Source organism: Neopsephotus bourkii, unplaced genomic scaffold, assembly GCF_033783945.1.
Source record: "Neopsephotus bourkii isolate Nb327-2 ecotype Australia unplaced genomic scaffold, CSIRO-AGI_Nbou_v1 NB_718, whole genome shotgun sequence".
Taxonomy (NCBI): domain Eukaryota; kingdom Metazoa; phylum Chordata; class Aves; order Psittaciformes; family Psittacidae; genus Neopsephotus; species Neopsephotus bourkii.
Window position 1 is genome coordinate 1,805,751 of NW_026901217.1, and position 21,325 is coordinate 1,827,075.

The window sequence follows — 21,325 nt, forward strand, 5'->3', positions numbered from 1 at the left end:
GTGCCCTTTTACTTAGAGTGGTGATTAGAATTTGACCCTAATATCAACAGAAATGTAAAGATTAACTTGCCGTAATTCCTTATATCTGGAAACTGAAAAAGGCAAGTATGTTTGTTGATTTATATACTGAGCCACACAATTCAAATGCTGGAAATCTTAACTTTACCCTAAGTAATGCACACATGCTGTTCCTGAGAGTGGCAAGTGTGAGATGATCCACAGTTCCACTTTGTATGATTTGGTGTGGAGAAATTTGAACGTAGCAGGCTACACCTAGAAACAGTCTGTGCAGCACACAGAGAGAGTCTCCAAGTTGTGTCACTGAGCAACAGACAATGAAAACACGATTGAAATAACACCATTTGGACCACCAAAGAGAAGTCAGAAGAGGCTACAGCTAAGAAAACCATCCCAAAGAGGCTGAATTTTCATGGTAAGGGGGACAAAATTTCACTTTGATCATCCAGAGCAACAATGAAAGAACTTCAATACAGAATTAACATTGCAAATCTTTATGCTACAGTGATATAAAACATACGGAAATCGTAATTATGGGATTACAGAATTAAAATTAAAGCAAATATAAAAGTAGGTAAAAGCCAAATAATTTCATAGAAATGCACACAGGAAAATTGCTGATGTCATAAATAAGGTAAGATTGCCTAACTTCAGCAGCTACATTTCAAGAAAAATCTGGGAATCTATAGGATGAGGATTTAAAGGGATAGGAGAGGCAAACTTCATTTTTATTATATTGCTATCAAATATATTGATCTATATAAGGATTTCAGATATTACCGTTCAAGTTTGTGTCAATCCAAATAAAGTACCATTGCATTTTCTGGCTATTTGGCACCCAGGTCATCTTTCTAATTTGTTGCCCTAACAGCTATAACGCCAACAATAAACCATTCTCTGTATTATCCTATACTAAACACTATACCTAGGCCTATGGAAAGAGCTAGAATCAAGAGATAGGTTTACACTAGGGAACTGAGGAGGTCTGCAAAGATACCTGAAGAATTTAAAAGGATGCATTAAACTTAAATGATGCAGTAGCCGTCCATAAAGAGTTCTGAGGAAACACAGACTGACTCAAATGAGCAATCGGTTTAAGGCCAAGGCAGATGCATCAAAAATAAGGCAGAGACAACACCTGAGCAACCTAGAACTTAGCCTCAGACTTTTATCAAGGATGGCAGGCAAAGGGAAGTGAAGAGAGAGAAACAGCAGCTGACAACCAGGAAGGCATGGACAACTGTAAAGGCATTTAACTAGTCATGGACAAGGAAGAGGTGCGACAAATAGTAAATTGGTGTGCATATGTTTGACCTCCAGGACGGCTTTCCATGTCCTACTCCCTCCCATTCACTTTTTTAGAACCCTCAAATGAGAACTGGGAATCAGGCCACAGGCCAAAATTCACTCTTCTGGCAGTCCATTTCAGAATACCCTCTTTTTAGATGTGCTGTAACACACGCTCCATCAGCATCATATCCAAATAAGAGGAGTTTCCCATCACATGATGGCTGCATGTTCAAGAAGGGAACACAGGCCCATAATGTCTGTATCTTAGCTCTCTGATAGTCAGCCAACTTATGCCCTTTAGAACTGTAGGATGCTCACTTCCTTCAGCCAAACCCAGTAAGTACCTCAGCATGGAAACCTTGAGACTGACCATAGACTGGTTGCTAGCCATCCTGGGCAGAACAGTTTTAGTGGAACCAGGAAAGCAGAAGCCATACTGGAGAAGCTCCAGGATGAAATTAAAGGAAGGAACTTGAAGTCCTAGCTGCAACTGGCAACATTCAGTGAGAACTATCAGCCACAAAAGTGTCACATCAGAATCTAGTGCAGATCAGATAATACAGAGGAGAAAAGAATGAAGGAGCTATGGACTCAATACAGTAGATACCTTGGGTGAACCATGTACACAGTGTAAGTGCAACATTTTAGCAATGATAAAAAATAATTACAATAAAAATAAAAGTAATTACTTGCTAATATCATATGACTTTCTGACTCATGTTGTTTCTGGGTGTCAGTTTCACATAATGCCTTGTTGATTTCACAGCCAGGTACTATAGAAAGCAGCATGCACAGGCCTAAAAACAGCAGTCATATCTGGGAAGTCAATCCTGTGGTATCCTATATAAGCAGCTCAGTCTAGCTACCTAGAAGCTAACCCTTTTGTATGCAGGCTGGTTTTAAGCATTTAAAATAAAAAAAAAGAGTGATTGTCATTTATTTGGGCTGAACAACTTCTGTTGGCTCCCACACTCACCAACACATGTGGATGAGTGTGCGCTGTAGGACTGCCTCAAAGAACCAGATGCACTGTGCACTGACACCCCACAGGCTCCACCTCTAAAAAGCACTTACAGCCACATCTGATTAGACTGTATATTCCCAAAAGAATGCCTGCAAGAAAATAACAATTTTAGTAAGGACAGAAAATCCTGCCTTAACTCCTTTTATTATATCAAGAGCAGCAAATAAAACTTAAAAGTCACAATTACATAAATAGTCATGTGCTAGAATGACCTCAGTCCCCTGTTTTCCCTTCATGATTTCTGTGACCTATAATAGGTAAGCAGCACAGGATGTCACTGTCCTCTCTGAATGGAATTTCTGGCTCATTCTCTTATCAACGGGATGATTATTCAACTCTTGACCTCATCACAAAATGGTTTAGCATTGTTGCTGGTGCTTGAACCAAATTTCTCCACTGCAGGCTGACCTACAGAGAGCAGCACAGCTGCAAGAAGGAACTGCCAAAAAGCCATAGCTCTTCTGTTCTGTCCTTTTCCACTGTATTTAAGATGTGTAAAAATACTCACACAATTAGAAAGGAAAAGAAGCCCTAGGTAGGACTCTCCATTTCATCTCCACATCTTCTAAAATAATGATTTTCCTAACTGGAGGGAAGGAGGAGAGGGGAAGAGAAAGGCACAGCTTTTAAAGACAAGGCATATATCTCTACTTTTATCCCTAACAAAGTGACTTTGAAAAAACTGACTTACAAGAAAATCACAGAATATTCACCTAGCAATTTCGCCAGTACTGTTTGCTTTAAAAAAAGGCTCCAAGATGAACAAGATTAGAGAAAGTTAATTACCTTGTAGTAGTAAATGGAACTCTTCAAGATGCTTTGCCCATATGAACCAACAACTGTGAATGTGTCTAAGAACCATGCATTCAGGCTTGCCAACTGCTAGACAACCACAGAAGTTAAAAATGCATGTACAACACCTCAGTTTTCTCTCAAAGGCAGAATCCAGATGTGGTGGACTCTTCCAAGGAAGAAGTGAAGCAGCATGAATTACTGAACAAGCTTCCCACAGGCAACATAAAACTGCCTTTACTTCCTGTCCCTCAAAGGAGAAGAATTTTGTGGTAGATGGGAAACAGGGTCAGTGGCCTTTTATTTTCAGCAACAAGCCCCAGGGTAAGTGTGTCAAGCGGGTTTCATTACCTGCCAAAAAGATCCTTCTTTTACTAGCAAAGTATCTATGGAAGAGGACAGAAATAATGGTTTCTCCTGAGGTGCGCTGTCACTATTTGATGAAGGTTCTCACAGCTCTTGACAAACCACAAGACAGGACCTCATAGTGACAACAAGCCTGATCTCCCCCAAAACAAGCCCTAAAAAATATAACTCCTAGTATGATGGATGTTTGACATCTTGCCTCCAAGAGAGATGAACTATTCTTCTGTTCTCGGCAAGAGGTTCTAGTTTAGTAGCTGTAGGATCAGTCTTTGAGGAGTGGTGCTTCCATTGGGACTCAGTGACTTTTAAGCACCAAATGAACAGGCACTGCCTTAGAGTGCAGTCAGAAAACACCGTTAAGGCGACAAAAAGTACAAAACCGACAGAAATAGTGGTATTGCACACACACACACAGAGCCCTTACATTTGCTCTGTTGTTTGAATAGCTGGTGAGCCAATTTAAACTCACTGATCTGGCAGAAAACTGCTCTGTGAAGAAATCAGAACAAAACTGATGCTAAGGAGGCAGGAATGGGGAAGCAGGAAAAGCTGTCAACAATCGAGCCACCTATCTCCTGAGGCCTTTTGGGGTGCAAAGTAAATAACATCCTGTCAATGGAAAACACCAGAGAATTCTCCCTCCCAGCAATGTCTTATACCTCTCAGGGAAGACCTGGTCAATGCAGTCAGGATGGCCATAGCAGTCAATATCATGCAGGCTGCTTCAGAAGCCTAATCTGGGACATCTGCAGCGGGGTTGGCCACCATAGACTCTTGTGATAGTAATTAAAAAAGCTTCCTCTCTAAAACTGGTTGTCAGCATCTTCCTGGGAGAATTAGTCCTGAAGACCCACCCAGAAATAATATCTTAACAGTGAGGCCCAGTAATCAGCAACTAAGAAAAGCAGGTGGGCAGAGCAGTATGTCTCACAATGTAATATATATGTATAACAACGTAACATATATAGCACATATATATAGTATATGTGTCTAATAATATATATTTGTCTAAATATATATATTATATATATAACACATAGATATAATTCTAAAAGCAATTTAGAATTACTTTGTTCTAGCTGGATTCTGCCACTATCTGAGGCTCAGTGAGCTGCAGTACTTGAGGTGTGTGCATGAAACAGAACACAATACATATGGTTTTAGAGGAGGGGAATATTTCTGAAGACCATTTCTCAAGCAGTATGCCACAAAAGAGCCTCCTACACAAAAAGCTTTCATCAGCTGACTTGACCAATACCTAGAACTGCTGGAGAGAAGGTAGACAAAGACAGTTGATTTTTATGATTGAGGTTTTCAGAAGACACAAATATTTCTGTAGACAGCTTACACAGCAAAGGCTAGCTAGTATCCCCAAGACAGATTCATAAAGCACATAAAGTGTCAGTATAACAATTGAAAAACATGTTTCTTACAAAACATATTTTATGATACCAATGTTGTTCTTGTAACACTTATGGAGACTGAGCAGAATACCACAGCCAGCCTTATTGAAAGTTTCTTCCACAGATCCTCATGAACATCCTACAATAGCCTATAGTTGAGTTTGGGCACACCTTTCATAAAGCACAAGATAGTGATCAGAATGATTTATAAACTAAAGGAATATGGACAACTGAAAACCTGAAATTTGTACATTAACATATCAAAGGAATACACCTCTTTTGCCTGACGAAAACAGAGAAAATGATAAACCATTTGCTGTAAAAACAAACGCACTTTTATGCAGCAACTTCTGGGCCAGATTCAAGTCCCTTATCAAGAATTTCAGGCTTCCTTGGGTCTTTTAAAACCAGCTATGATAACAGATTAAGACTCTGATAGAGCATTATAAATTTGAGGACAAATTAAATATGCAGGAGATCAACTGTTATTCCCACAGCTCTATTTGAAATGGGAATCAGCTTTAACAATCTTTGATGGTTCAAGTGGTCTATGTGCAAGCCTGCCCAGGGAGACTCCTTGCAACTGGAGTGGTAGTGTATCATTTACATCATGCAGTTTCCCATTATGGGCTTACATACATGTTAAGTTCAGTACAGCGATCAGAAATCCTACCTTTTTTTAGTGATAAGGGAATTTAAGACTGCTTTAAAATTATTCCTAGTTAGCTGAAACTCACTTTGCTTGTTTATTTGTTTTGTTCTATATTGATGTCTATCGCAATAGGCTGTAGCAGTGAGAAACTATCAAATACCAAAAAGGTAACAGGGATGCTGGCACCTCCAAAATAAGAAGAGTTAAACATTATTCTCCAGACTTCTATTATCCTTAGTATACAGAGTCAAAACCTATCAGCCTACTTCATAGAGGAAGGAAAATACTTCAAGATTTCCCATCACGGCTCTTCATTAGAAATGAAACCCCAAACAATTTTAGCAAAACATTTAGAAAAGTTGGCTAAACCAGAAGATTTCCATATGAGGGAACCTGGTTTCCAATTCACATCAAAATACTCTGGTAGATAATCTCACGAATGCCAAACGGTCAATATAGGAATCCATAATATTTTTAAGCCATCCTTGAATGATAGTTAACTTCATAAATGGGGTTTTATCCTTTGGCAGGACATTAATGAAATCTTCTTTGAAACACTGCTTATGGAACAGAGAGCTAGTGTCTCTGTTAGGAAATTCTAAGCAGAAACACAAAACTGCTTGTCTTAAACATAGCCTATCTGCAAACCAGGGGCTCAGTTACTCATTTCCAAATGGCTACTTGCTTTGTAGTATCTAGATTCGAGGTCATGGTGCTCTATTGTATATTTGAGGTAGAAGACATCAAAATACAGATTATTTTTTTTTTTCTGATGAGATCTCAAGCTGCAATTATTCCTGAAAGAAAAAGATACAGAAGGAAGGAAAACCCTAGTCAGACTAGACTATCACTACAAGTTCCAGCAATGAAGTAACTCAGCACTCCTATCATCATACACTTCTGCTTAGGTATTATGCAAGACAAGATCCATTCACTTGGACAATTCTGCTTGAGAAAATAGATAGATCATACTATGATATTAAGATATATAAAATAAAATAAAAAAAGAAGGCAGAATAACAACCTCAGTTCCTCATACCTTTCATCCCTTAAAAAGCAATGGATTTCAAGAAAGGAGATGAGCACACGTGCACAATCATAGAACTAGACAAAAACCTCTGCCTTGAACAGCTCAGGTACAACCAGCAGAATTTCTTTCTGTATACCCTGAAATATGGTTTTTTGGTGCTGCAATAATCGGTCTCCAAGACAAAGACTAAGTATAAGACATGGTTTAGAGAATCTGTCTGTTGACTGTGTGGCTCAAGGCATTTTAAAGTGACTCTCTTCTTTTTGGCTGTCAGTGACATACACAAGGCTTTGGAAAACACCAGAAGAAAACTGGGAGAAGCACCCTTAATGGTATAACTTTTACATAGCGAGAACAATTCAAGAAAAGAAGCTTCCACAGCAAAACTGAAGTAAGGTATTAAGCACAAATAGTAAAGTTTCTTATACCACGTTTTGTCTGATCTAGGTGCCAAAAAAAAAAAGCAGGAAAGTTTTGCTTTCTAATCTTCATTTAACTTGGTAACAAAATTGGTGGTCCACTCTATTTTGCATACCAGTGTTCTCAGGTTTTGAGCTACATCTGTAAACTGCTTGCTCTTACTCAGTGTCTTCATCAGCTAACAATTCATCTTAATTAAGGCCTGTACCTGACCTGCCACCTCCACAGAACTGGCTGCAGTGACAGCTGTCTCAGCTCTTTACTGCGACAAAATGAATCTTCATTGCCTGAAATGCACTGCAAGCCTCAGCACAGTCACAACCCCCACAGTAAAAAGTAGGCACAAGAATCCCCATGGTTTTCACAATTTACAGCAGCTAAGAATAAAGTGATCTGTTTATGCTATAGATTACCGTAACACTGATTCACCCTCAATACGTGCAACTCGCTTTAGTATGGTTAGTCATTTAAAACTGACAGGGTCATCACAAGAACATGATTTTAGTCACCCTTACAGTTGGAAAGGAAGCAGATGAGAAGTTGCAAGTGTCAATTCAGCTGGCAAAAGGGGCTGACTAAAGTGAAAAAAGTGTTCAAACATGCCACTTTGTTGCATGCAAACAATTTGCAATGAAAATAAATAACTCCCTTATCACAATTGCAATTTAGCTTTATAGCTTGTAAAGAGCCGTAAGTTTAGAAGAAGTTCTCACACTGCCTGGAAGACTAAAACTGCTCTAAAAGCTACAGGAAAAAGCCATAAATCACCTGTGTCCTGAGCTGTGCTGTGCAGGGCAATCCCAAACTTTCCTAGGGGACAAACCACTGACCAAAAGGCGAATCAAGGCACCAAAACCACACCGGCTGATTACCTGCTCTTTCACCCATTCATTTCAAGGAGTCACCCTCATGTGTTGTAGACACCATACAGGATTGTGCTCTTAAGCAATCCAGAGTAAATTTACCATAGCTACCACCATGTATCAGAAAAAATTGTCTGCTAAGGCTGATATATCAGTCAATTACCTGCTTTCTTGACTTTTACTCTTGTGTAAATGTTTTCATCCTTACATTACCAGTACCAGTACCTATGAGATGATGATCTGTACATTGCCAAAACCAACTATTTAAATTGCTAGCAAATCCTTAATTACTAAAAGCATGATGACAACAGGCTTATTTACAAAAGATTTCAAAACACCAAAGTGATTGCTCCAGAAAACAAAGCTCCCTTTCTGTCATTGTTTGGGGCCACTGTCTACATGTTTACTGTTGCTCTGTGCATGGCCCTCAGCCCACCTGAATGCCATAGCAAGAGAACCTGCTGTTGCTCCATCAACAGCTCCTGCACAGCTGCATATATATGAAGGGAATGAAGTTCCCAGTCTCCCCTCAGCTACTCCTGTGAAGTCCCACCTTTCTCCCCAAGCTACACACTCCCCCAACCCCTGTAAAATAGAAATAAATCATTAACATACAGGGGAAGGTAAAGACAAGCAAATACTACTGAAGCACTGCAGTTACTGACTTCATCTTCAAAGCAGAGATGCTTTAGTGCTGCTGGTGGGAATCCAAAGAACAGTGCAAACCTTGCAGGTACTGGGAGAGTATGGAAAAACCCAGAAGGCCTTTGACCTTGCCAGTGAGATGGTTTGGGCTCATAATTATCTCAGATAAAATTCTGTTTTCCATAGTTCCTCTCTCACTGGTAATAGCAAGAGATTTCCAGAAAAAAAGGAAAAAAATCGTAAAATGGTTCTGGTTGGAATGGACCTTCAAGCTCATCTAGTTCCAAACCCCTGTCACAGGCAGGAACACCTTCCACTAGACCAGTTTGCTCAAAGCCTCAAAGCTAAACACAGTACTCGAGGTGAAAATGCATGATTATTACACACAAGCTGAAACCAAAAGGCTAATGATCCTTCTTCCTCTACACACAGAAGTTACTAAATACAAAAGACTACACAATAGATCTGTTTTCCTCTATCTCTTCAAAGGCATAGTCAATTTCTGCAATTAAGAAGTTAAGAACTCCCACCAGGGTTTGTACACGGACAAGCTAATGTAAGCCCAGCATAGCTTTAATAATTGAAGGAAGCTCTTCAGAAGGTTTCAGCAACACTTTTAAAACATACAGAACTTATCTAGTCATTTATATAAGCACGTTTTCTATCTTCTTCCCTACTTACCTTGGTTCCTTCAAAGGACAACTGCTCTACAGATGCACAACCTCAACTATTGTTACCTTGGTTGCCCTGAGAAACTGCAAAGTGCATCTTTCCTACAGGACATTTAATTAGATACAGGCTCTCTTCCAGGCTGAAACTATCCTTTTATTGGGTCACACATGCCTAGGACACTACGCTGACTCCATGGCTTGTACTCCTATGCACTATACAAAACCAATGAAGGTGAAGGAAACAGTATTTCCTTCTCTCTCATGCACTAGGTAATCCTTAAGAGTACTGTCTGATGTCTAATCGCTACCACAGAAAACAAGTTCAGGAGACACTCAGGTGAAAGAGTAATCAGAAGTCCTACAGAAGAACATGGTATTTTTATCTGCATTCTTCATGACTACTGGCTCTAATTTCCCAAACCAGGCCAAAAATGTCAGGGATAAAACAAATGGCAACCTTCACTTTTCCTCTTCTCTCTGATGGATTAAAGGCATGCTATGTCTTCTCTTGAACCAGCTCCAAATAACTTCTCATTCTATTAACTTCTGAAACTGCCAGTAGTCTTCAGGGAGTGACACTGATAAAGCAGTGATATTACCAAAGTGAAAAATGGGTATTTCTCTACTTTCCTACCTTTCCTGATCAGTGTTCTCTGGCTGGTCTAGAAAACTTACCATAAATACTGACTGGCAAAGGGAGAAAAGAGAGATGTATCAGTGATAAAAGTACTGATTATATCACAAATGGTTTTGGAGAAAAAGGAAGAAAACTAGTCCTCTTCAGTGTAGCAGCACTACACAAGGATTAAAGCCAAAAAAAAAAAAAAACCAAAAAAGCTGTCTGTGAAGGTCTCCCAATAGGTGTGAAGAATCTCTGAAGAAAACTTCCTGTTGAGCCACAGGAAAAAAAACGGGAACTCAAAAAAGCTGGAGATTTCATGTATGTAAACTGTCCTGGCCAAGGCTCCAAACTTCCCCAAAACCATCATACAACCCCAGCAGTTCTGTCGCTGCAGTCCAGACCTCTTGGACCCAAAAACTATTCCAAGGAACACGGTTGTAGCTTAACAGCCCTAGTAAAAAGGCAAGAGAAAAACTCTTGTTTGCCAAAGGGAGGTTTTCATCTCCTGAGCACAAAGTTAACCCAGCTAGCTTCTAAGGAAGAAAGGAAGAACACAGCTTCTCTCTCCACCTCTCTGTGTCTTTATTGCTGCAGGAGGTTGGCTGCTCTTCATATTAAAAAGTCTGGATTTTGAAAACTGTCAAATAAGTGGCTGCATTTGCCTGCCTTGATGATACGATGTACTGTTGTGCATCCTGACCTATGCTTACTTTGACTTTTTTGGTCAGCTCATTATTTCCTTCTCTGGACATGAATAAGGCAGCTCAAATTCCCAACAGCCCCAGTGGCATTCTGGCAAATGCAATTCATTCCACTCAATTCGGAAGAACCACTACCACTATGTAGTCAACAATTCAGACACTTCTGTTTAGTTTACACATGGGGCCAGGTTCTCTCCTGTGTGACGTGTGAGTATTCGGAAAAGGAGGAACAAAGCCTCTACAGCACTGCAATACCCCCTTGTGTTTTCTAACCTAGCCTCAGCCAGGACACTATCTTATCTACAGCAGCTGGAAATGGCTGTTAACTAGCAATAAGTAGATCCAAGTGTGTTCCAGCTGTGGCTTCATCTCTGACCCTTTCCATCTCTGATTCACAGTCTATTCTAAGTTGCAGTGATATGAATGTGTATGAAACTACAGTATTATTTCTCTCCTAGGAACATCCCCATGTAATGAAAAGCCCCACCTGGGAAGGCCAAGGCAACTTCCATTACATTTGTATCACACTAGCAGTGCAAGGGAGAGGAAGGCTGTGAAGCTGGCCCATAGCTGATAATAAACATTAAGTCCTAGGTTAAAAATAATGTTAAGTGTAACTCAGTGAATTAATCTTAAATTTTTCTAAATATTGAAGTTGGAAAGGTAGGGACAGCAAATACTACAAACTTTCTTTCCCTTTAATTAACTTACAGAAAGAGAAAACCCCAAACTAACCACTCAAAACATTGACTCTTGAATTTTAATATATGGAATTGTTGTTTTAGAACACATTTATGAAGGTTGTTCCAGTGATCATAAAGTAAAAGAAACAACAAAATCAACTTGAAACTCCTATGTCACCTTAATATGTCAGCTGCTGCAACAAACAAAACATAGGAGCCCTCAAATCAAGCTGCTACGGTGACTTTAATTATCCCTATTGTGTCTACAACCTCTATTAAAGGGTCACAAGTGAAGGGAGGAGGAGCTCACAAACCATACGTATGGCAACATTCATCCATCATAGCTGGTGACATCAGACCAGCATACCTGCTTTAACAAAGACCTCCTTTGGTTTTGGCTAGTTTCTGTTTATTTTTGCTATATGCAGCTTCTCCTGCTCTATTTCTGGTATATAATGTGCTCCCAATTTACCATTTTACTCTGCCCCGTTACCCACCTGAGATGCTTCATGCACATTTGCTTTGCAACTGGTTTGGAAACAAAAGGTTTAGGTTTCAGATACTTAAATTATTCCTTCTTGTAAGTGTCACAGGAATTTAGTTCCCTATAATTTATTTTTTTCCTCTCTCTCAAAGTCAGATTAAAATATAGCAAATTATATTCTCTGTGTTTCTAATTCCTCCCACAAGGATGATATTACGGTAACGTATCTAAAGGAAGCTTCAAGAAGTGTTTGTTTAGTCGTGCTGTGTTTGCTACCAAAGACAGCTGCTTTCTTGGTCCCTGAGAGGATTGCTTGGGGTTAACAAGCAAAGCCAAATAAGAGAAGATTAGGAAGCTACTCGTGGTGGCAGGCAAACACACGGAAGCAGACCTTTCCATGTGGAATAGGTACTCCTCACTCCTAGATAGAGCGTTTAAGGCACTGCCTCAGCTTTCAACCTTAAAACAAGTCAGAGGTCATATAATTAATGTGGAAGCACTGAGTAAAAATTGGGCATTGCTCAAACTTTATCTTATTTTAAAGAGATTTAGGATTCTTTGCCAACCTCTCAGTACAAGAAACTAATGCTATAGCTACTTAGGGCACAGACACAGCATAAACGGCAGCAACCTGATTCTATGTTCTGCCTAAAAACCTATGTAAAATTCAGATGCAGAAGAATAGCTAAAACCTATAAAGAGGAGGTTTCATGTTCATGTCCATTCCACTGTTGGCTTTTCTGCTGAACAAACAAACAAGCGTGCCAATGGCAGTGGGATCTGATTTTATTTTTTCAAAGTGTATTTCTTGGCCAAAAACTGTGGGCTTTACCAACATTTTTTATGCAGGCCAGTAAATGCCTTCACAGACAACAACTCTGATTCTCATGAGAGTGTGTCTATACTAAATATCACAGTGCTATGAAGTGATATCTGAGCCAGCTTGAGTATACCCAGAAGTATTATAGCTGAATTAACCTGGGTAGACTGCTGTGATAACTGCCTCTCATACACAGGGTAGCTTATTTAGAGCTTGCTTTGTTATCTCAATGTGGCACAGCGCTGTGCAGGAAGACAATATAAACAATTATGGTGAAGTCTATTTAGACCTTATGGGCAATGTAAAAGTACCTCAAGGTGGGCAGAAGAGCCCCCTTCAGAGTTACATGCAGTGCAAAAAACTCCCTTTGGCAATACAGAATTGACAAAAGGATTATGTCAGCCCTTCCTTTCCAGAACTTAGAGCAGGGTGAACACCTGTGGGCAGCAAAAATTAGAGCAGTTCTCAGCTGTTAAGCATACACTGGTGCCTGAAAAAGGCTCTTCATGGCCTCAAAGTGCTAGAAATACAGAGATAGGTAAGGGGAAGTTCTGCTCCAAACACAGATAAAGAAATGGGTCCTCAGTCACTAGTTGCCATGTCTAGATTTGGCACAGCAGTCTGTAAGGGGAGAGACTCTGGCTATGCTTCAGGAAAGCAAATACAAACAGCTACCGCACCAGCTGCTATCTAAATCCACTTGCCTGCCACCTTCTTTGTTCCCTACCTACTTTTCACCATATGATCATCTAGCTGTGGAAAATCTCTTGTTTCAATTTTTAAGACTTTTTTTTTTTTTGAGATGAGTAATTATTTGCACTACTACACAAATCAAAGTGAAGTCTTGAAGTAGCTTGCAAAGAATTTGTGTTCATTAACGGTCACACATGGGGATCACTCATTAAGCTAAATACACACTTGTTAAAGCCATCAATTCTTTTAATGCAGTTTTCTAAAAGTTACTTGCCAGTTATTAAGAATTCACCAGAATTTTCCTTTTTGCCCTGATACAGCATCTTACAGATTCTAACAGGCACCAAGATCCAGGACATGTCCAACCCATTCACTTTAAATAGGAAGTTGTAATTTTAAAGTAAGCTCACACCAAACCTTCCCCCTTACAGAAACTTTGAGATAAAAGGACTACACAGGGAAGAAGAATTCTTTGCACCTGCACAGAAAGCCCCACAACAGAGGAAAAACACATCCAAGCAGCAAATCCCAGATGAGGGCAAGCAGAGCTATAAACCCTTCTCGGGGAAGGGAATCCCTAGAGGTAGTAACCACAGAGAATTCAAAGGGATGATGACATAGCTTGCTTTGAGTTGCTTCAAAAATTTTATACCTACCCCAGTGGGATAGCATCCCAAATAAAATAAATGAAGCAGATGTTTGGAACCTGATTTTGCTTTCTGAAACAGCTGATTAAACCATTCATTACAAGACCTCTATCACTTAGTAACCTTTTCATTTTTAACATAATTTATTCTAAACAGCAGCTAAATCATCAGTCTTGAAAACAGCATGAAAACATCTCTCTCCTGGTCTACTGTACAATTAGCACAGGTCATCCCCCCCCTCCCCCTCCCCCCTCCCCTCCCAGCTTCCATCCCTGCTGCCTAAGTACTGGAAAGAAGGAGGGAAAGGACTATTTATGTAGCCCGGTTTTTCTCTCCTTACTGCATGTTTCTCAAAAATATCTCCCATAACTCTTTCATGATTCCCAATTAATCAAACTTGGACTCTGTGAATTCTTAGCCAGCAAAATAGAATAGGCTTGTCTCAAGGCTTAGCTTGGGATTCTACTGCTCAGTGTAATTACACAACAAGCAGGAAATCCCATCAAAAGCAGGAGAAACTTGAAGTAATAAAGTTAACTACTAATCGGACAGGCTCAGACTGAGCATTCAAAATATCTGGAGTCTCAACCAAAGAGGCTACCAACCGTATGCGTACTAAAGGTACGCGAGGAAAAGAAAAATTGTCTTTGTGAGCATGTTTCCATAATTGCGACCCTAAGTAAGGTTTGTAAAAAAGGAAAACTAAAACGACAAGTTTTCACATGAGCTTATGAACACAGGTTGCTGAATCCATCATTAAAGTAACCACAATGCCGTGTATGTGTGCAGAACCCATGCTGACTGTACCCTGCAGCACGCACCCTTTCTACTGAAGAATGGGTCACGTCTGACTTTTATTATTAAACTACATTAAAATAAAAATATTTTGGGGGGAAAGGTTTATTATCTACCTTTCTGAGTTGTTGTGGGTTCTTTCCTTCAGCCAATACCATTTACCATTCTTCATGCCCATATCATTTATTAGGTTTCATAGAAAATTTTTTTTTTTCAAGTGGAACAACAAGTTTTACTTTCGGGGGCAGAAAGAGAGAGGATTTCCCCCCAGCTCCTTGAAAACAAGATTCTACTATATACTACCATCTACTTTATAGTCTAGAGTGTTTGCATATTGATATTTTTGTAAAACATACAATAACTCAGCCCCCACATGTCCTGAATTATTTTGTATGCATAAACCTAAATGATACAAATCAGGTACCATGAATAGCAAACTAGACAGCAAAAAAATGGTATGCCAGAAACCAGGACAAAAGATTATTTAGAAGAGGCACTCTTCAAGCATGACTCTGGCGTACTTCAACAGCTGTACAAAGATTCCAGGCATAGGCCATATTAGCTCTCCCCAGCCATCTGAACTAATGTCTATATTATGATTTCTTTGCAATGTGAAAAAAAAATCCTCTATACAGTGCTTCATGACAAATCATATGCCTTGTGAAGCTCCATGTTAGAAACCCTTTTAACTTCCAAAAAGTCCTCTTTTGTAGGTCATGCTCTCATTATCTTGCTCTGGGATCTGGTCTGATTAAATTATAGGAAATTACTAATACTTCACTTTGAACAGCCAGCTCCTTCTGTTTTTTTTTTTTTTTCTTAAACTTAATTCCTCCTACTCCTGCCTTCTTCCATATGAAGAAGACAACAATCACTCTGTTACAAAGATTAAGTCATATTCTTTCTTCATCCCTTTTAAAATTTCAAAGTAAAAATGCATTCTGACTCCAAGTTCTTACGTTTCCCATTCCACTGCTCTACCTGAGGTTTTCCTGTCTGGCCAACTAAAAGTTTGTGGGTTTGTTCTGTAATATTTTGCACCCCCTCTAAAATCCAATTCACAAGATCCTAAAGGCTTAAATAACTTAATGAGCGCAATGCTGAACCTTCAGCAGTCCCATTTACACTCCAGTGTGCCTCACTCATATTTAGCACTATCAGATACAGTCTACCATTTACCAACACTAAAGCATAGTCTACCATTGAATGCATTTAGACATTGATCATTGAATGAGTTTATACAAGTGACTTAGTTTGTATAATGGAAACACCTCCCTCCTCCTCCCCCAAGAAAAAAACAAACAAACCAACAAACAAACCACCAAATTTAAAACTGCAGACTTTACACATCAGAAAAGATGCCTTAAAGGGGAAGGTATTGCCAAAAAGCCTATGACGATTTCACTATCATGAGAAGGACAAAAAAGAACAGTGTTTTCAGGTGGAATAATGTGGCTGTTATTCCATCCACCAAGAGGCTGCTGTTCACTTGATAGGTGCATTACAGTACCACCAGGACAACTGCGATGATAGCAATAAGATTATTAACCTAATCATACTAAGAATAATAATTTTCCCTACATGGCTCCTCTTGTTGACAATGAGCTACATCATGATCCCTGCAGTGGTAAGAGGTTAAAAATAGTAAATAGAAAATATGTTAAAAGCTTCTCCTTGTACATGCAATGTCTGCTAGTAAGGTAATAAGCTCTACTAAAAGAGAAAAATTCGTGCTACTGGCAAAAGCCTTTTGTCTTGGAAGCAACTTTCAAATGCCAAATGATAGTAAAGGCTTTTCTGACACTGGGAAGTCTTTTGAAAAACCCATCCAACACATCCTTTCTTGCTATCAGAAAGTATCAAATGAAGCAAGCTGCAGAAATAAAAAAGGAGGAAGTGCTAAATCACTGTTAATTTACTTGTTTGGCAGTATTTTCTTTACACTTTGTTGGTACACTCCAGCAATAAAGCTCTAACGTAATAAAAAGCTTCACAGAACTTAAGGGTCTTTTTACTGTACAGAAAGAGCTGAACACTTCAACACAGTATCTGGAATATCTAACACTATACCTGACCACGAAAGCAAGAGTTATGCCCCCTCGTTATCATACACCTAGCTTTTAATACTGCATCTAATATTGTATCAGTTCTGCATCACCTTCTTTAACAAAATAAACCGAATAGAAACACCGCTGCAGCTTGTCCAACATGAAACACATTCTTCAGAAAGTAGGAGTAGTTCAGATTCCTCAATGTAGCAGCTAACTGCCTGCTACTCTGTAACAAATGTATATGTGGTACTGCAGCATTCATTCACAAACTGCATTGCCTCCGAAACGGAATCAAAACCCAAGGAGCACCAATTCCTACACTTAGGGCCATACAGTGGTCTAGATCTTAAAACATTTAACTTGAGAACCTCAAAACTTCCCAGCACTTTTACTTTTCAGGCTGAACTCTTCCAGAACACATTTGTGCAGTTCAGAGGAAACAGACTTACAGGAATTCTCAGAGAAAATAATAGTGTGAGGTAGAATGGAAAGTGAGGCAACAAGGAGTAGAAACTCAGGGTAAAATTGAATTTATACAGAGAGTTTTAAAGATTCTGATGCTAACTGATCAGAGAAAAAAAAAAAAAAAAAGATAAAAATAAATCCATATGCTGAAGTAGCTGAAAAAAACCCTAGCGCACTAAGGAATGAGCAAAATTCCTTTAGACATTCCACTGAAAATGAATTGACTTGGCTAAGTTAGTTGCATCCAAAAGTAATCATAAGACACTGTGTACTGGGCAAATTTTGAGCATACAGACCTAACTCTGTCATTACAAACTGAGTCTACATTGCCATAGTATTTAGTTTGATTATAAATGAGACATTGCCTATCAAGGAACTCCTAAAGTCCTTTCCCCATTCACTTGTATCTCAAATTTAAAAGGATGCACTTTTTCTTGTATTTGACAGAGTGTGAGTGAAACGTTCTGTTGACATCTGTGACTAAACAGCTCCCAAGCACAGACTTGTGGAAACTTCACTTACAGTATGTGCTAATACCAGAGTCTCAAAGGGCCCATCCACCTGGCTGAACCCTGAGGCTCCTTCGTCCTGCTCTGAGCAGGAACTTAGGGCAGATGACCTCCAAGATACCCTTCCAAACTAAATTATGTTGTAAACAACTCAGATGACTGAAAGCTTAACATTAACTCTGCCCTTTTAAGCAGATGCCACCAAAACATGGAATTATTGCACCTAATGGTATCAATTATTTTTCTTCAACCACGGAAGCTTCAGAAACTAGCAACTGCCTCGAAACTACATCAAATAGATGTAACAGCCTGATACATCTTTACCAAACTCTGCACAAAGAACTTCTTCACCATAGCATGCGTTTTGGCAATGCAGTCTTCCTTTATGAAATTAACTCTAAAGTCAATGGCCAGAAATATAAAATCAGGGTCCCAGTGAGCAGCAGCTGCATGTTATCACATCTTCAGGTGCATTTCAGGCTACATAACAATTTATAAGAAATTAATTAAGGCCTAGGGATGCTGAGAAGAAGGCTTCCTATCTACGCTACATCAGAGTCCACAGGACTTGCCAGACTAAGTTATATTTGCTCAGTTACAGTGCAACACTGGGAAGTTACTCTGTGTATTCACATCTTACTACTTAATTCTCAAACAATTATAACATAATCCAAAATATCACAGAGAGGTTCAGTAAGATGCTGCATCATTTATGTGTATTGGAGATCATCCATACACCAGCAGCAACCTGTAACATAACTTTGGATTGAATCATGGCCTGATAACCACAACGGGGCAGAGTTAAGGGTCAATACGGTATTAGCCATCTTCTCTCTAGCTGCTTATGGTGCACTTCACATTCTTCTGCCATCACTAATACTCCAAAATGGAATATACACACATTTCCTCTAAGAAATGTACTGCTAAAACCAGTAGGAACTGCAGAATAAAGATGTATTTTACACTGAGTACTCATTAAAGCAACATGTTGCTAAAATAAAAATAATCACTATTTATAGAATTTGCACACTGAAAGCAATGGATTATGAGGCATTTTTTGAACCTGCAGGACTGCAGGCTAGAACAGTATTCCTGCAATTCTTCCTGAATTATCTAATATATTATTATTATTACTGTCAAATAACAGCTTCTGATCCAGTGCAACGTAGCTGTGAAAGAAACTGAAATAAATAAACCCCATTAAAAAGTAGCACTTGTGTGGGACATGCAGCATGTGAGTGTTTCACACATCAGGGGAAATAAAAAACTCCCACGAATTGAACTAAAAAATTAACCCGAAAGAACTGCAAATTAGGCCGTGCAGAAAGAAAAACCCCAAACCAAAACAAACAACACCCGCACAGCTCGGTTCGCACAATGAAGGCAATTGTTCCGCGGCCCAGAAGCAGCCGTGACTTCCCCCGGCGCGGCCGGCCGGGAGGTCACGGCCGAGGGGAGCCCTCGCCGCAGCCCGCAGGCAGGGCCCCGCCGCCGCGCACGGGAGCGGCACGCCTGAGCGAGCTAAAATGGAGCCCAGGTTTGATGTCGGCCCGAGAGGCCGGCGGAGGGCAGCCGCACCGGGGCGGGGGCGAGGGCAAGGTCAGCCGCCGAGCCCCGCCGCAACGCCCGCTCCGCCGCCACCGCCTCCCGCCCCGGGAGCCCTTTCCGCCTCCCGCTCCCGCGGAGCTTCTGGTAAGCCGAGCGGCGGCGTTTGACGCCCCCCCGCCCCGAAACGCCCCTCCACAGCCACGCAAGGCCTGCGCGCCCGGGCTTGGCCCCTGCCCCCTCCCGCCGCGCTGTGGCCGGGGCGCTGCAGTGGCGGGCGCCGCGGTCCCGCCGCACCCCCCGCCCCGGCCGGCACCGGGGCCGCCAGCTCGGCTGCTCTAGCGGGCGGACAGCCAAAGTGCTGCACGGGGGCAAACAGCGAGAAGAGGGGAAGAGGGATCAAAACCCCTCCATTCCCCCCCAGGCAAATCCCATCACAACTCAAGCCTTTGACTCCGGCTAAAAGGAAAAGCAGAGAGAAATGTCTGCGGGGCTGCAAGTGCCGCCCCCCGGCACCGGCACCCTGCACCGGCGCACACATACACACCCCGGCCCGAGTGCCGGTGGGATCGCTGCCCCAGCCCCCTCGCCCGCATAGCGGAGGGGAGACGGGCGGAGCTCCGCCTGCAGCGGCGGCCCCCGGCGAGGGGCCACCCCGGTGAACTCCCGGTGACCGAGCCCGGCTCCAGCACCGGCGGCTCAGCTACCGCCCTGCCCCTAGCCCGGGTGGAGGGGCTAAAGGCGCGCTCCGAGCAGATGTGCCGGAGCCAGACAAATGACCCCTCCATCCACCCCCTGCTCTCCCTAAACCAACCCTGAGGCCAGGCAGGGGCAGGGTATTTTTAGGCTCCTTTCCCTCCCCTCCGCCTCCCTCTCAATAGCTGCCGAGCGCTGAATACGCGGAGAAGGGGGAGAGCGAGCGGGAGAAAAGTTAACTGTTTTGCGAAGAGGGGAGAAAATAGGCAGGGAGGGGGGAGGGAGCGAGGAGGAGCAGTGCAGGGTGAGCTGTGTCAGGGGATGAGTGTATGCGTATGTGTGCTCTCACGGGGTGCCCGCAGGCGGCGGATCGGATGCACTTTAGCCCTGTGCTCTGCTGCTCTCGGCTGGGGCAGCGCCGCCGAAGCCTGAGTCTCGCCTGACCCTTCGTTTCACTGCGGCCAGGAGGAGCCCGAAGCCCGCCGCCGCCTCTCACTGTTCTGCAGGGACCTCGCCTGCCACGGTCTGCCTCCCCGCCGACCCCTCCCCCGCCGCCGCCGCCGCCGGCGGCCCCGGCCCCCTAACGGGGTGGCCGTGGGGTCGGTATGGGGTGCCCCCCCCGCCGGCAGCCCCCTCCACGGCCGCTGCCCACCTTCCCCCCTCTCCCGGGCCGCCCAGCCCCGCCGCAACCTTTAGCCGGGGACGGACCTCTCGGCTGGTTCCGCACAAGACGCCAGCAGCCGCTTCCCCTCTCGCCGCCCTCTCCTCCGGTGCTAGCCCCCCTCCCCACCCCAATAAAACAGATCACCCCCTCCCTCCAGCCCCAAAGAGAAACCCACACCGCCCCCCCTTTCGCCCCCCCCCCAGCAAATGCACAATCACGGGCAAGGGGAGGGAGAGGGAGGAAAGGGCGAGAGACGCGAAGAAAGAAGGGGGGAAAGGAGAGAGAGAGGAAAAATTAAAAGGGCACAAGGCTGTTCATCACCAACATGGCTGCCTTAGCTCAGACCTAAAAGAGGAATAACCCAGGCTGTGTCTTTGTCAGTTTCACCTCTGTAACCCTAAACTAATGCACGAAACGGCGGAGGCGGCTGCAGAGGGGAAGGAGACGGGGAGAGAAGGAAAGAGAAAATGGCAAAAAGAGGGGGCACTTACGTGAAGAGAGGCGCTTGGGCTGCTCCTGCTTCCTCCTGGGCATTTTCCCCCTTTTTTCACATTCTCCTCCTTGGTTTAACGGGAGATCAAATAAGACCGGGAAGGGGGGGCACAGACAGGCACAAAGCCGGGGCCCCCGGGGGAGCTGCTAACCGGGGCGGGTTTTCCCTCTTCGCCGGGGGAACGGGGTCTGAAGCCGGTTTTCCCGGAGCCACCGCGAAGGGCTCCCTCTCCCCCTCTCTTTTTTTTTCCCCCCCTCCTTTCCCCCCCCCCCACCCCCCCCAC

General features: G+C 42.4%; 1 protein-coding gene across 5 annotated transcripts in view; it reads right to left on the bottom strand.

Moving 5' to 3' along the window:
• Positions 1 to 21,307, bottom strand: part of ZNF827 (zinc finger protein 827) — a 107,847-nt gene extending 86,540 nt beyond the window's left edge. For all 5 annotated transcript variants that reach the window (XM_061354145.1, XM_061354146.1, XM_061354144.1 and 2 more), the window contains exon 1: positions 21,041 to 21,307. In XM_061354145.1, the coding sequence (XP_061210129.1) occupies positions 21,041 to 21,083 (43 nt within the window). In that variant the 5' untranslated portion in view covers positions 21,084 to 21,307. The remainder of the gene's footprint in view (positions 1 to 21,040) is intronic.
• Positions 21,308 to 21,325: the final 18 nt, after the last annotated feature.